The 15,231-nt window shown below is 42.7% G+C and overlaps 1 protein-coding gene across 17 annotated transcripts in view; it reads left to right on the plus strand.

Annotated features, from left to right (window-relative positions):
- Nucleotides 1-15,231, plus strand: part of RBFOX1 (RNA binding fox-1 homolog 1) — a gene marked incomplete at both ends in the record, with an annotated part of 621,309 nt that overhangs the window by 262,676 nt on the left and 343,402 nt on the right. For 5 of the 17 annotated variants that reach the window (XM_079718531.1, XM_079718530.1, XM_079718516.1 and 2 more), the window contains one exon: nucleotides 6,575-6,661. The exons of the other annotated variants lie outside the window; for them this stretch is intronic. In XM_079718531.1, coding sequence (XP_079574657.1) covers nucleotides 6,575-6,661 — 87 coding nt within the window. Of the gene's footprint in view, nucleotides 1-6,574; nucleotides 6,662-15,231 lie in introns of those variants that run through there. 17 annotated transcript variants of the gene reach the window in all.

The raw sequence follows: 15,231 nt of genomic DNA on the forward strand, positions 1-15,231 counted from the left end.
TCACCTGTCAGTCCTCGGCCTCAGGGCCATAAGCATCTTAGGAACTTTTTCTTTGAGGTCCATTTCTTTTTGACATAAAGCCCTTCCATGCTGTGTTCTTACCTGCATTGGATTGGGTTTGAATGCATGCCTGGTGGTGAGTGGAGTTTATCAATTTTGGTTTGAGTCGTTGCTCTAGAGTGGTCACGTGTCATGGTCTAGCAGAGTTTAGGGGCGTGTCGAAGGGAAAACTGGCTCTTGCTAATTAAGAAAGCACCTATTTTTGCTGTTTAACCTCAGACAAGTCACTTAACCTCTCTGAACCCCCCTAACATCCTGTGGCTACCAAAGGTAATTCTCAAGTGCCTACTGAACATCTACTCTATGCCCAGTCCTGTGAGAAAGACAGGAAAACAATGATGGAGGAGGAAGGAGGTGGAGGAAATAAAATAGAAGCATACCTGGAAGTGATTCCTAACTGGGTCTTTACCATGTTCGGTCAAAACACTGCTGGTCTTTTGGGGGCTTAGACAAGTGGGGTCGTGAGTGCTAGAGAAGGTGGGGAGGCTGCCTGGAGCATCAAACAGGTGGCTGTTTGCTGAAGAAGGGGGTGTTCATGGGCCGTGTGAGGGAACAGAAAGAATGAAGTTTCGTACAGAGACCTCGGTGTGGGGTACACATGGGGCACTGAGGAGGCAGACTTGACCTGAGGATTGGGATGATTAGAAAACAACTGACATGGGTACATGAAAGACACGCCAAAGAAGAAAATATCAAATAAACCAGCACCTTTTGAACTTTCCAAGTGCCAGGAACACCCATATGCACTTTTGTCATTTCACGGCAGCAGCGTACCTGTGCAAAGGGCCGGGTGTTGTCCCATTTTACCCCCAAGGAGACCAGGGCTCAGAGCTAGGTATTTCATTCCAGTCAAATCTTTAAAAGGATGACAGAGCCAAGATCCCAACCCAGACTCTCCAACTATGAAACTCATGCTTTTTCTACTGTGCCCAGATGCCCCTGGGTCACTTGAGATGACCTTGGAAATTTATAGCTCTCAGTGGTCTGGAGACCCCTTGCAAAGGCAATATGTGAAAGCAGCTTTACTTGCATTTGTCCAGAGCATTCATTCAGTCAGTCATTCTCTTAAGAAGCATTTGGGGAAACTTCATTTGTCTACTCAGCATTTTAGTCATTGGGTGAATAAGAATGAATGGCATGCTTCCTTATTTGAGCCAGTCTACCTTCTAGAAGGAGTCATCACACTTAAAAGAATTATTATTATACAATGCTAACATGACTTTAGGACACAGGTGGCAGTGTATTTAGTTCTGCCTGGGGTGGTGGGGAAGGTTTTGTGCATTTGACTTGGGCCAGTGATGTTGAATTGGAAGGGAGGGAGGGAGGGAGGGAGGAAGGAAGGAAGGGAGGGAGGAAGGGAGGGAGGAAGGAAAGAAAGAAGGAAGGAAGGGAGGGAGGGAGGAAGGAAAGAAAGAAGGAAGGAAGGGAGGGAGGGAGGGAGGGAGGGTAGTTCTGCACAGCAGGCAAATTTGTACGGAGTCTTAGATGCATGAAGGTGTTTGGCAAAGGCAACTTGCCAGTGTGGTTTGCAGAGAAGAGTGATTTGTAGAAGGAAGGACAGTGTGTATTGGAGGATGAATCTGGAAAAGCTGAGGAATATTGTGAGAGGCCTTGAAAACTATAGGAAATTCTCTGTCACGCAACTTGGCCTGGAAATGGGGAGGTATGGGTAATTAGATAATCTGCATAAATTCATATTAGGAGATAACCACTGTTAATATCCAAAAGCTAAGGAGTATGCTTAATGCTTTCAGAGGAACACTCAGTTTTACGCTTTTTGTTTTGTTTTGTTTTTAATGGTGGACAAGTGGCAACTGACATTCGGCTGCTTTTCAAGAAGCAGGTAGAGAATGATGGAAATGGTCTCACGAGAGCTCCTAATCTGGGGAGGGGGCAGCTCCTTCCCAGGCTTCAGGGACAGTCGGGCCGAGGGAATGTGCACCAAGGTTTCTAGACCTTCCAGCCTTTCAAGAGATGTTATAGATCTACATTTTATATAAGCTGCCTCCGTTTAAAAATATTAGCTTATTTTTACACAGTGCAGACAAATCCTCCTCCTCCTCGTCATCAGCATCCTCAGCATCATCCTCATCTATGAACTGGATTTGGTCCGTGAGGCTGCACTTGGCTCTGTTGACCAATAGAATCCATAAGGCAGGAATCAGTCTTGTCTGAATACTCCCCTTTCCCATCCTCCAGCCAACACTTGTGTTTCTGTTCTCTTTCCTTCTCTTACATGTGTACATGGGTGTTTAAACTTGGGGTGGCTGCTGCTCGGAAGGGCTGCTGGTAGGCAGAGTCATCCTCATGTTAGGTCTCAGGATCTGGGGAAGGAGATGTAGTGTCTGACAGCATGAGAGGAACCACTTTAATCCAGGAAAGGAAAAGAGAGGTCACTAACTAAGAAGGGGGCGTCATCCCGGAAGGTGGAGAAAGACGGGAGAATTTTTGGAGGGAGGATGGATGAGCCTGAACTAGCAAAGGCAGGCTAAGAAAAAAAAAGGCTTGGTGGAAATCCCTGACACAGGGATAATTGACAGAACTGGCACCAAAGAAGTGGCAGGAAAGCCAGAAGCAAGTAAAGAAGCAGGAGTAAACAAAAATGGAGTATATACCTGTCATTGTATTGAAGTCGGGCTTCCAGAGGTTTGTAAAATATCTGCTCTAAGTGAAGGGTCGGCAAACCACAGCCTGAGAGCCAAACCTGGCCCTTTGACTGTTTTTGTACAACCCTCGAGCTAAGATTGGTTTTGATCCTTTTAAATAGTTGGAAAAACTCAAAAGAAGAATATTTCATGACAGGTGAAAATTACAGGAAATTCAGATTTCAGAGTCCATTAGCTTATTGTAAACATTTTCACATGAAAACGGCAGAGTTTTGAGTAGTTGCAACAGAGAGTTTAAGGTCCACAGCACCTAAAATATTTGTCATCTGCCCATTTACAGAAAAATGTTTGCCTTCCCCTGCCTGTGTTGGCCAGAGTGATAATGATACGTGGCCCTTGGTTTATATTCAGTCCGTTTTGGCATAGGTAGCTATGTTTCCTACCTGCTGCCAGAACTATCTCCCCTGTTCTTCACCTTATTTTTTTATTTTACATTTTTTTTAAGTTCCTGCAAAATACTATGAGCTTAATACCATCCATTAGACATTGGGTAGCTAACCATTTACCATGAGCCACTGGAAAGCAGAGATACATGGAATGTGGTACCTGCACATTCAGTGGAGGAAATGGACCCAAGAGGAAAGAATTACAGTCCAGTAATACTGGATGCTTCCCATTTGGGAAAACAGAACCCATTTTAGAAAAAAGAGGTTTTGCTTAGTGACCATTATTTATTTTTATGTTTTATAAAGTCATAAAGTTTTGGGGGTGGGTTTTGAACAAGGGTACATTCTGTTCGTACCATTTTACAAGTATAACCACTACAATCATACGTGGCAGTAATATCTGAATATAAAATTAGAATCAGAGAAAATGTGAAGAACAGGACTGGAGGTGGTGAGAACAGGAAGATGAAAACACAAATATGCAGGCAGTAAAGGCCAATAAAATGGACAGAGTTGAACCTCTTTTTGGGCTCTGAGCTTCCTGGAAGTCAAAGTGAAAAGGGTCACAAAACAATGAGCCTTTATTTTCAGAGAGAGGAAAAGAGATACTCATTTACTCAGGAGCAGAAAAGCTTTTGTAGCATGGAGTTCTTATAAAGAAAAGAGAAAATATCCTCTGCAAATGATATAGTACACATCTATATGTCCTGTGTGTACAGGCACACCTCGTTTTATCGTGCTTCACAGATACTGCGTTTTTTACAAATTGAATGTTTGTGGCCACCCTGTGTTAAACAAGTCTATGGGCACCACTTTTCAAAGAGCATTTGCTCACTTCATGTGTCTATGTCATATTTTGGCAATTCTCTCACTATTTCAAACTTTTTCATTATTCTTCTATTTGTTGGTATCTATGATCACTGATCTTTGATGTTATTACTACAACTTGCTGAAGATTCAGATGATGGTTAGCATATTTTAGCAATAAAATGTTTTTAAACTAAGATATATACTATTTTAGACATAAGGCTATTACACACTTAACAGACTACAGTATAGTGTAAACATAACTTTTATATGCCCTGGGAAAGCAAAAATGTGTGTGACTTGCTTTATTGTGGTATTCTGTTTATTGCAGGGGTTTGGCATCCAACCACGATATCTCCAAGATCTACCTATAATATGTTTCTGAAGTGTATCATCAGGCTCTTTAAAAAAACAACACATAGAGTAATACACAGAATAATCTTTTGTATTTATGTAACTCTACAGTTTCCAAAACACTCCCACACAAAGTCTAAATGTGTACGTTTCTGGCCTTCATGACTGAATTAAGTTCCCTGCCTCCTGGTCCAGTGGTCTTTCTACTTTATAACACCAGAGACATAGTACAATCTGACCCATCCCTTACCAAAGTCAGGAAGAGCTCTCCCCTCCCAGGAAGCTGTCTCATGGCGAGGCCGCTGTCCTCACTGGTAACTTCTCAGAAGCACAGTGTTGAAAGTCAGAGTCAAAAGCTAAAATTAGAAATATCAGGCTGTTAAGTAAGAGGGGTCAACTCGCAGCTGTTCCTGGAGCTTTCTGAATTGTAACAAGGTGGCCCCTTTGATACAGGAGAATCAATTACAGAGAAACCTTGTCAAGATGGCCCAAATTCAGCCTTAAATAATTGAATTCTCTGCCAAATGCTGTCCACTGTCGTTATCTAGAAATGTAATTATGCAGCTAAATCAAGCAACTAAAATTAGTGTCGTGTAAAAACACCTTGGTGATCTAAAAGTGGAGGAATTGACATTTGGATTTAGAAAAAGCCAATAGTTGAATATGTTTTGCGGTGTCTGAAGCTCTCCAAGTTTCGACACAATCCATATCTCGTGTCCTATTTCAAGTTCAAGGTGGAATGTGGTAAGCAGGTGTCCGGTTTGAAGGTGATTTTCGATGATCCCTGGGCTTTGAGCATAAGCTGAGTGGGCTCACTCTGTACTCTCGAAATCGGGAAACTCTCAACATGCCCACGTTCTTTCCTGGTATGCAGATGAGAAGAGTGCCAATTTGAATGCTTTCTGCACTTTCAATCTGAAGTCAAAGATGTGTCTATACCAGGTATTAGTAGAAGATCAGGAAACACAGGATAAGAATGGCAACTACTGTATGCATCTTGTATTGTACACATCATGATAGGATACCAAATACTTTACTTGTCACACAACCCTATGAGGATTTATTATTATTATTATCTCAGTTTTCCAAGCGAAGAAACTAAGGTTCAGAGATGCTGAGTAACCTGTTCAAGAGCACACAGCTATTAAGTAGGACACACAAGTCAGCATAATTCCAATTAATGCACTCCCATCGAAGTTTATCTATTTCCGTGTATTGTATCCCAGACAATCACTCGGATATTTTCAAACATTAGAAAGATTTCAAATACTAGAATGTGTTTTTCACCTGCAGTTTTGATGTTCATTTGCTATGCCTTTAAACTCAGGGAGCAGGGAGTCATCTCTTATTAATAGATTGCATATTAAAATATAACAATTGAAAGCTCAAAGACAAAAAATGTTTAAAAAAATTTTTAAGGCATATGAAGTTCTATTACAGAAAGAAATACTACTGTAATGGATATTGTGGCTGATTAGGAATTGTGTTTGTAGCCTGGCATTGCCTCTCACACGTATAGGGCTGTGAGCAAGCAGTTCAACTAGTGTGAACCTCATTTCCCATGTGGACCAGGAACTGATAATAGTACCTACTTGGGAGAGTTGTGAGAATGAAATTACAAAACATATGTAAATAATTTAGCTCATCCTGCGTGCATAGCACACACTGCAGATATTCGCTGGTGGTATTATTATTTGCACAAATCGCCCTTTAAAACTAAAACCAGAGAGAGACAAAGGATAACAAACTCGACTAAGTATCTTCTTCATTTCTTTGTGATCAGTACCAGAGGTTGCCCACATTCCCCTACTTAGGTTTTAAGTGGCAACTGATAATCATATCAATTTACATTTCTCAGTTTTCCCCTCTAGACATCCCACACAGACTCTGTCCCTTGCCTTTTGCCCAAATTCGTTAGGAAGAGCCTAAATCTCCCAGCTTGACCAGCTCTCTCCCAGTCTCTTAGTCTCTCTCGCTCTCTCTGAGAACTAAATTAATGAAGAGTATTTGGTTAGTCATGTTAGGCAAGCCGTTCCCAAAATAGAACCTTCCATTTTGGTAGCTTCAACCCTGCAGCTGCTGTGTCTCTCCGTCGTCTGGGAGGAAAACTTTCACATTAAGAGTTGCTGATGCCGGATTTTCTTTCTCTCGCCTCTGCGCGTTGATGAGCGCTCGGCTCCTGACAAGGAGCGATCTGGCTCTCAGCTTTGTGGTTCCGAAGAAGTTGGGTCTATAGATTGTCCCCTAACTCTCTCCATTGATGCGTTGAGCTTCTGAGGGAATCCTACCTTCCCGTAAAGCATGTTGCCTTCTCAAGGAGTCCTCCTGCATCCCTATGGCGTGTCTATGATTGTTCCAGCAGCCCCCTACTTCCCCGGACTGATCCAGGTAATTCAAGGCCACTGCCAGCAAGCAACTTAACTCCAGAGCACTCAGAGTAATAATTGGAATTTTTATGGTTGAGAAAGCAAACACTTTTAATACAGGAAAAAGCTCTCGTGTAGTCAGTGGGAAGACAGTAGGAAATCAAAAAGATGGATCACCCTAATCTGGCTATTGACATCTCTCATGGCTGAATAAATGGTGTAGTTGAGCTATATTTGCTTGTATTGATCTGGCTGCTGTTTAACATTCATGCCTTTGCTTCGGGAGGTTGACCACGGGGCAAAGGATTTGCTCTCCCTCCTAGCTTTCTGAGGGGCTCAGTCTCCCAGAGCAGATCATGAGGCAGAGTACCCGATCATGAGGTGAGTTGGTTAAGCGCTTTCACCCAGGAAATAGAAGGAGCGTGAAATATGCATTAATCCTTAGCTTCCTCTTCCCGTGGATTGTCTATTTTCATAGAGGCTCCCCCCGCCCCCCCAAACCTGGGTAGAGTGGTGGCATGGAGGGAAAAAGGATCACTCTACTGATGGTTAATTATGAAGTTCAGAGATTACCCTAGGAATTCCTTACCAGTTGTTTACATCTTAATAATGACAAGAAAGTGAAGGATTGAAATGTGTGTTGGTATTACTCTTAAGGCTATTAATTTTGTGTCAGGAGAATCATCAAATAAGATATTTGGGGCCTTTTTTTTTTTCCTCATCGTAAGTGTGACTTCTTAAGCAAGTGTTGGCTTCTGGATGTGTGTCTGAATTTCTCTGTGGAAGGCTAACTGGTGACAGGGCCTGAACGTCATAGGAAACCCGGATGTTTTCCACTGTGGTTTGTTTGTTGTTTGTTTGAGAACAACAATCTCTTTGTAATAAATTCTGTATCTCGTTTCTACAGGAAAGGAAAACTACGCATAGTTAGGGTGTCCTTTTCCCTTCAGCCTTGTGCTTCTCCCTCCACAATAGTTTAAAATTCTGCAACACCCTAGCTCATTAATTAAAATTTCTGGGGAGGGCTCTGAGGGCCCTTTTCTCCTATGCTGAATGCTTTTGTTACCTCTTATAAACTGTAAGGACCTTGGTGATTTGAGCCATTCAGGAGTGATTGCAAGTAATCAAGCAAAACGTTCTACCATCCCAAATTTATGGTCCTTACTCATTTTGGAGGCTCCTATATTCTTGTGAGAAATAACAGACTGCTTGGAGAATGGTCCTTCACAACATGGAAATTATTCCATCTTTCCGGGCATAAGCAGGCCAGTGTGACCCACACGAGGTCTGAAGTAGAACTCAGTGGCAATCTGGAAGGCCTTTGCTTCCATTGGAAATTTGGGGTGAAGTTTAGCCATTGGAGTTTTGTCAGACGCTCTGCCACCCTGTCTGATAAATAATTACAGGCAAATCGTGCCCTTCACTCTATGCTGATTGATGCTGAAATTGCTTTAGAAAGTTCTCATAAGTTCCTGTTATAGATTAAGTGCCGGTGTAGGAAAAATAACGGCACCCACTGAAATGGGTGAACGTAATCAGGCTTAATGGACTCGAGAGCTTGTTGGGAATTAAATAACTATCGATTCGCTGGAATGTTGCCGTCATTACAAAATGCCACTCTGGACGTATTACCCCAGTGATAGATGAGAAGACACCCGGGCGAGCTGAGAAGTTGGGGGCCCAATTTCTTCCTCCTTTGCAGAGTGTTTGAGAAACATGTCTAGTTATTTGGGGAAGGAATAAGTGATTTTACTTGCAAATCTTTGCCGGATCATACTTTGTTTTCCCAGGTGACACCTCTGATAACTAGTTGCCCTGAAGTCAGGAAAGCAGTGCAACGGGGACCCTTAGCCCAGCTGCTGTGGCATCGTTCGTCTTCTTCCTCTCCCACCCACCATGGATCACACTGAAATGCTCTGGGCAGGGAGAAACTTGCCTTATTTCCGGTGTTCTGAGACAGCCTGTGTTATTTATCCAGTGGCATCAACTAGAAACTCAAACACTCCATTGCAGCAACATTTCCAAGCAGAGGAAAGGCCACTCAAAGGGAGAAAAACTGTCTCTCTCCCTCTCTCTCAATCTCTCTCTCTCTCTCTCTCTCTCTCTCTCTCTCTCTCTCTCTCACACACACACACACACACACACACACACACCCCTTTCAGCTGATGCTTCTGATGCCAGCTGCCCTGCGTCCCTGCAGACTCTATTAGCTTGCTGACCAATTTGTTGATCGTGTGCGTTTCTTCCCAGCTCTTGGAGATGCAAGGGCTTTCCTAGAGGCAATTAAGGTGGCACCCACACCTTCATAATGTGATCAACCAGACAGTCAAAGGATCCAAAATAGAGTGTGTACTCCAGCCTCGGTAGTAAGTTCCCTGGGACTGGAGATATGCAAACAGCTGTAGGGGCCACTTGGCAGGGTTGCTGTATCAGAATTTAAGATTCCTCTCAAGGTCTTTCCAACCCGAAGAGCCAGTGATTCTATGGCATAAGAAACTTCCTTTTCGTAATCCTTTCAAGTGCCACTTTTTTATTGCCCTGTTTTTGTCTGCTCAGTGAAAAAGGACAAAAAAATAATTGATCAGACATCATAAGAGGCTTTTAGGAGAACATCACCTTATCCTGCAAAGGCAGTGAGTGAAGATGTTTCATAATAATTCTGGGGACGTTACTCAATAGGGTTTTTTGTCCCAAGAGTAGATTCAATAGTGACCACTGACCTCACCTGCCATCCCCTAGGAAAACTAGAATCTTTACCATATTGAATCCCCTGAACCCATCTTTTGATGTCTGAACTTGTTGAATAGATAGCAAGGCAGATAGTTTTTCCTTCTAGCCACGTAAAGAATTCCAGAGTGACTGTGGAGGGTTGAGCTGAAGCAGTTTGGACAGTTTCATGGGGAGTGTGAAGCAGAAGAGGAAAAGAGCAATATTACCAAGTGCAGTGTGTAAACACTGCTCCTTTACCCTTGGTGCAGACCTTAATCTTGGTATCTCTGGATAAGAAGAACCAATGTGTCTTCCCCTTGAGCCTCTTTACTGCTTCTCAGTTTCCAACAAGACCTTGAATGACCAGTGAGTTATCTGACCTGAAGACGAAGGAAATTTGACAAGTTGATTGTCAGTCAATCTTGAGTCCGAGGAGCTGCCAAGAGGACTTACCCCAGCCGTGGACCATGCCCAGTGTCAGACGATATCATCCAAACAAGAGCTTTGTAACTGATTAGTCTGGTTGGTGTTTGGGTCTAATGAGCCCTTGGCTCTGGGTTCAAGTTCAGACTTGAGCCCCTCACTCTAGATATTTGTCCGACAGATATGCCCTTTGACCATCATGGCTAGATCATTCTCCACACCGGGACAAATCATTCTCATCTCATCCGGGTATCACAGATCAGGTCAGGAGACTGTTTCCTGGAGGGCAGTGTAAACACAGCCACGTCCGCCTCACCATGCATTTGTTAATTTAGTTATTCCATCGCTGCCCACATATTCCATATTGGACACTGTTCTAGGCACCGGGAAAACAAAAGTGGCAGTTATAGCTACCGACCGGTGGGTTCACAGCCCAGTGGAAGAGAGCATGAGATAAACTAATACTATAGTAATACTACTGTAAATCTAATACAACAGTCAAAACAGCAGGAAAGCATGATAGGTGATAAGTATTGAGTACTCGCTATGTGCCAGGCACTGTGTTAAATACTTAGATATATTATCTCAATTTATTCTAACAGTACCGTAGTCCCCCCTTATCTCAGGGGGATATGGCCCAAGACCCCAGTGGATGCCTGGATGGTGGATAGTACTGGACCCTAGATATATTGTGTTTTTTCCTATACACACACATACCTATGATAAAGTATGATTTATAAATTAGGCACAGTAAGAGACTAACAGTAACTAATAATAAAATAGAACTATTATAACAATGTAGTACAATAAAAGTTATGTGAATATGCCTTCCCCAGTATACCTCTTCCATCTTAACTCATCCCTTCTCACGCACTGTGGCCGTAACTTTTGCAGTTTGAGGTGAGACAGCAAAGCTACACGCATTTCTCTTTCTTTCTTTGAAATGTCATGGAGAAGATTTGTTCTTACCCTAGATCTTAGCGATCTCAGCATACAATTTTGTTTCTTTCCTTATTAAGTCGTGAATTTTCACCTTTTCATTTAAAGGAAGCACTTGACGGCTTTTCTTTGTCCATCTGAACTGCCAGCATCACTAACTCTTGTACTTTGGAGCCATTATTAAGTAAAATAAGGGTCAGGTGCACACGAGCACCATGATAACACGATAGCGATAACGGGTGTGATCCGCTGGACAAAGGGATGATCCACATCCTGGACAGGACAGGATGGGACAGGACAAGACAGGGTGGGACAGGGCAGGACAGGATGGCACAGCACCACTCAGAACGGCACACAATTTAAAACGTATGAATTGTTTACTTCTGGAATTTTCCATGTAATATTTTCAGGCTGTGGTTGACCTCAGGTAAACCTGGGAAAGCAAAACCACAGCTAACGGGGGCTACTGTAACCCTAAAGTTGGGTACTGTTGTTCTACCAACCCTTACCTGTAATTGTAAATTCCAAAAAGCTCTGAAAATCAGGTTTTTGGGGGAGAGTTTGGCACCAAAACGCATTTTGGAAGAAAACTTGACCTGAAATGATGTGTGGCTATTTATAGACTTTCTTTATCCGACTTACTGTGAATATTCATATATTTTGCAACGGGAATATTTATGTGTTTGATTTCAGAGTGTTGTCCCAGACCCTGCTGAGAATGTTACATAATCTGTGTCTGATGAAATCCCTTTCTGGAAAAGGAAATCCCCCAAAATCTGAATTTCAAGATAGAGGTGACCCCAAGGGTCTCTGATAAGAAAACACAGTTATGTATTATGATACCCTTTCTGCATATGGAGGACCTGAAACTGACATTTAGAGAAAGGTAACTTGCCCAAGGTCACAGGGATTGTCAGTGACAGAGCCGAGATGTAGACCAGGTCTGGTGGCCTGGAGCCTTCCCTCTCAACCACTGATCCACTGTTGAGGTGTATCCATGGGAGTGCACATGGATGCCTCTTGGAGTAGTGAAGAGGGTGGCTCAAAGGGGAAAGGTGGCATCTGAGGTGGGCTGTAGAGCATCAGCAGACATTCACTGGGCAAGCAGAGGAGAAAGCCCTTCCTAGTAGAGCAGAGAGCTTGGATGAACTCACAACGTTGCCCTGACACATCAAGATAGAGCTGCAGTCTCTTCGCCAACTCATTGGCACTGTGGGGTTTGACATTATGTAAACATAGGTCTCAAAATTCAAAAGACATGGCTCCAAAGGACCTGGGAGGAATCTCAGAAATGGAACTCCTAAGCCCTGAATCTCTGTGTGCCCACAAAGGAATGGGCCCTGTAATACCCTTCTGTGAATCCAGCAGTTGAATGTCGAATTCCCTGGATTTGAGTCCTGATCGTTGTTTGCCGTCCTTTCTCTCTGAGACAGTAAGCTCTCTGAAGGCTGTCTTTTTCAACTTATACCCTACAGAACTAGATGGTAGCAGAGAAATGCTGATTAATGCCTCGTTGACGTGGATAGCAATGGTATAGGCAAACCTTGCACTCTGGATTTTGAAACAGAAGTCAACATCGTCGAATCTGGCAATGTATTTAATGAGAGATCTGCATACACATATGTAGTGTCACCAAGAATTATCAAACTGGGGCTTCCCTGGTGGCACAGTGATTGGGAGTCCGCCTGCCGATGCAGGGGACACGGGTTCGTGCCCCGGTCCGCGAAGATCCCACATGCCGCGGAGCAGCTGGGCCCATGATCCATGGCCGCTGAGCCTGCGCGTCCGGAGCCTGTGCTCCACAACGGGAGAGGCCACAACAGTGAGAGGCCCGCGTACCGCAAAAAAAAAAAAAAAAAAAAAAGAATTATCAAAGTGCTCGTTTTAACAATGGACCAAGAGTAATCTTCCCTACAGAAAGGTGGAGAAATGTGTAGGGAACATGCAGGTCTTTGGGGTAAACTTGAAAGAAATAAACTTGTTTTGCTCTGTGGCTAGTGGAGCCATTTTCAATCTTGGCATTGTTGCCCTGCAATGTTATCTACATGTTTGGAATATCTGCTGATGGGGAAAGAAATCAGAATGCACGCCTGATATGAGTGCTGGTGGTGTCATTTACTTTGCGGCTGCTCCATCTTAGTCACTAAGTGACTTTTCTGTACTGCCAAAGAGGCCATGTCAACAGCAGACTAAATTAAAGAGTCAGGGAGGTGGCAAAGAGAACTTGGAGTCAAACAGGTCCCGGTTGATATATTGGCTCTGGCATTTACTAAGCGTGTGGCCTTGGGCTTGTCAATTAACCTCTCCAAGGCTGATTTCTCAGCTACAAAACGAAAACAAGAATACCTGTCTTGCAGAGTGGTTGTGAGCTTTACATGTGATTCATCTCTTCATTCAGCAATTATTTATCGAGCACCTACTGTGTGCCCAGCTGTGAACTAGGAGTAGGTGATGAGGCAGAATAAAAAACATACAAAATCCTTGTCAACTTGAAGCCTATATCCTAATATATGGGAAAGGTCTGGTATATATATATATATATATATATATATATACCAGAAGACCTCTTTTATCTTCAAGTGACAAAAATCTAATTCATATTGGTTTAGAGGAGAAAAAGAAAATGTCCAATTTCAGGCACAGTTGCATTCAGAGGCTCCAACACCCCAAGTCATGTCTCCCCATGACTCCATTGGTTATCTCTACTTGATCTTTGTTCACAAACACACCATGTCCAACTGGTGGCAAAGATGGTCCCCCAAAACTCCAGGCTTACACCCCAACACATCTTAGCAAGCCTCTTCGCCAACTGCAAAAATTCCAGTAACAGTCTGCTTGGCTTATCTTGTAGGCCACACCCATCCCCAAGTCAATCATCTTGACTGCCTTGAGTCAAGCTGGAGGGTGGGGTCAGGCCCAGCTGAGCTGTATGGGCTGCCTGTGGGTAAAAGAATAGTCAGAGTCCTGTTATCCAGTTACGGTGCTAAACAGGCAAAAAATACAAGTTCTCAACTACTTGAGAGCTATGACAGTTACCTCAATAATCGAAGCTATTACAAACATCCAAACATGGTTTTTCTCCCCCAAACCTTGCACATACCCTCCCCAGGGAAGAAATTGGTGAGTTTCTAATGTTACTTATCCGATTGCTTTTTTGCCAGTGATTGTATTCACCAGGCATTGACTATCATCTAGTGCATCTTGCTTCTTCATTCCTGATCAGATGAATCAAAGGCAGATATGGCAATTTTAAGCAGTATCTTCCCACCTAAAGTAATTACAGGAATGTCTCCCACCAGAGTATGCTTGGGACGTCCCCATTCTTTAACAGGTGAGAACACCACGATCTAGGGAAGTAAAGACAGCCTGACAGGGACAACCGGTAACACCATAACTGAGGCAAGATGGGGTTTCTCACATCATGCCACCCCATACCTTCTGTTTATATTAGCAAGACCTACATCAATAAATCTATAAATAAAGGGAAACTAAAGCCCTCCAGTTATTAAGTTTGAAATAATGTGGACCTTCCACATTATTCCGAGTGTCTCAAAGCACTCGGAAATGCCAGCAACTTGCCCCCTTCAGTTGTATAGAGATGCACTTTTTTTTTTAAATTAAAAGATTAAAGGGACGCTGTCAATCTCTTCTGATTAATAGCAGTCCTATAAAAAGGATGTGTTCCTGCCGCAGCCATCTGTCATTCTGATCATTTTAAAGGCATGCTATATCAGCAAGTATGCTTTTTATAATATGTTGGCATGGGGCATGCGGGGCTGGAGAGACTTGCAGATTTCACACTCTGCTTTGCTGCTTTGGTGTTGGGCGATCTGAGCCTTTGATGGTGAAGCAGAGCCCCCTCCCTGTCTTTTAAAGGTTGTTTTGGGTAAGTGCTTTCCCCAGCTGACTTAGGATGGAGATCTCACCCCTATTTATGTTTCTCTCTCGTCTAAAGATAGACCCATCACACATGCATCCCACCGGCGTACAAGCCGCCAGCTCATCCACTTGATTAACTGCTGAACCCTAAATGCTGTCCAGAGCAATGCACTCAGTATTCTGTGGGGTCTTTTCCTCTGGGCAACTGGGACCATAGTTGTCTGCAAAAACCCAATTTCTTTCTTTTTAAAAAAAATTTTTAAAAATCATTTATGTATTTATTTTATTGAAGTATAGTTGATTTACAATGTTGTGTTAGTTTCAGGTATACAGCAAAGTGACTCAGTTAAACATACATGTGTATATATATATATATATTATATATAATATATATATACTTTTTCAAATTCTTTTCCCATATAGGTTATTACGAAATACTGAGTATAGTTCCCTGTGCTATACAGTTGGTGCTTGTTTATCTATTTTATGTGTAGTAGTGTGTATATGTCACTCCCAAATTCCTAATTTATTGGGATAAATTGCAAAGCCCAATTTCTAGCTTGAGTTCTTCAGGCTTTTTTTTTTTTTTTTTTTTGATGCCAGTCAACACATTTATTTATTTATTTATTTATTTTATTTATT

The sequence above is a fragment of the Hyperoodon ampullatus genome (genome assembly GCF_949752795.1).
Source record: "Hyperoodon ampullatus genome assembly, chromosome: 14".
NCBI lineage: Eukaryota > Metazoa > Chordata > Mammalia > Artiodactyla > Ziphiidae > Hyperoodon > Hyperoodon ampullatus.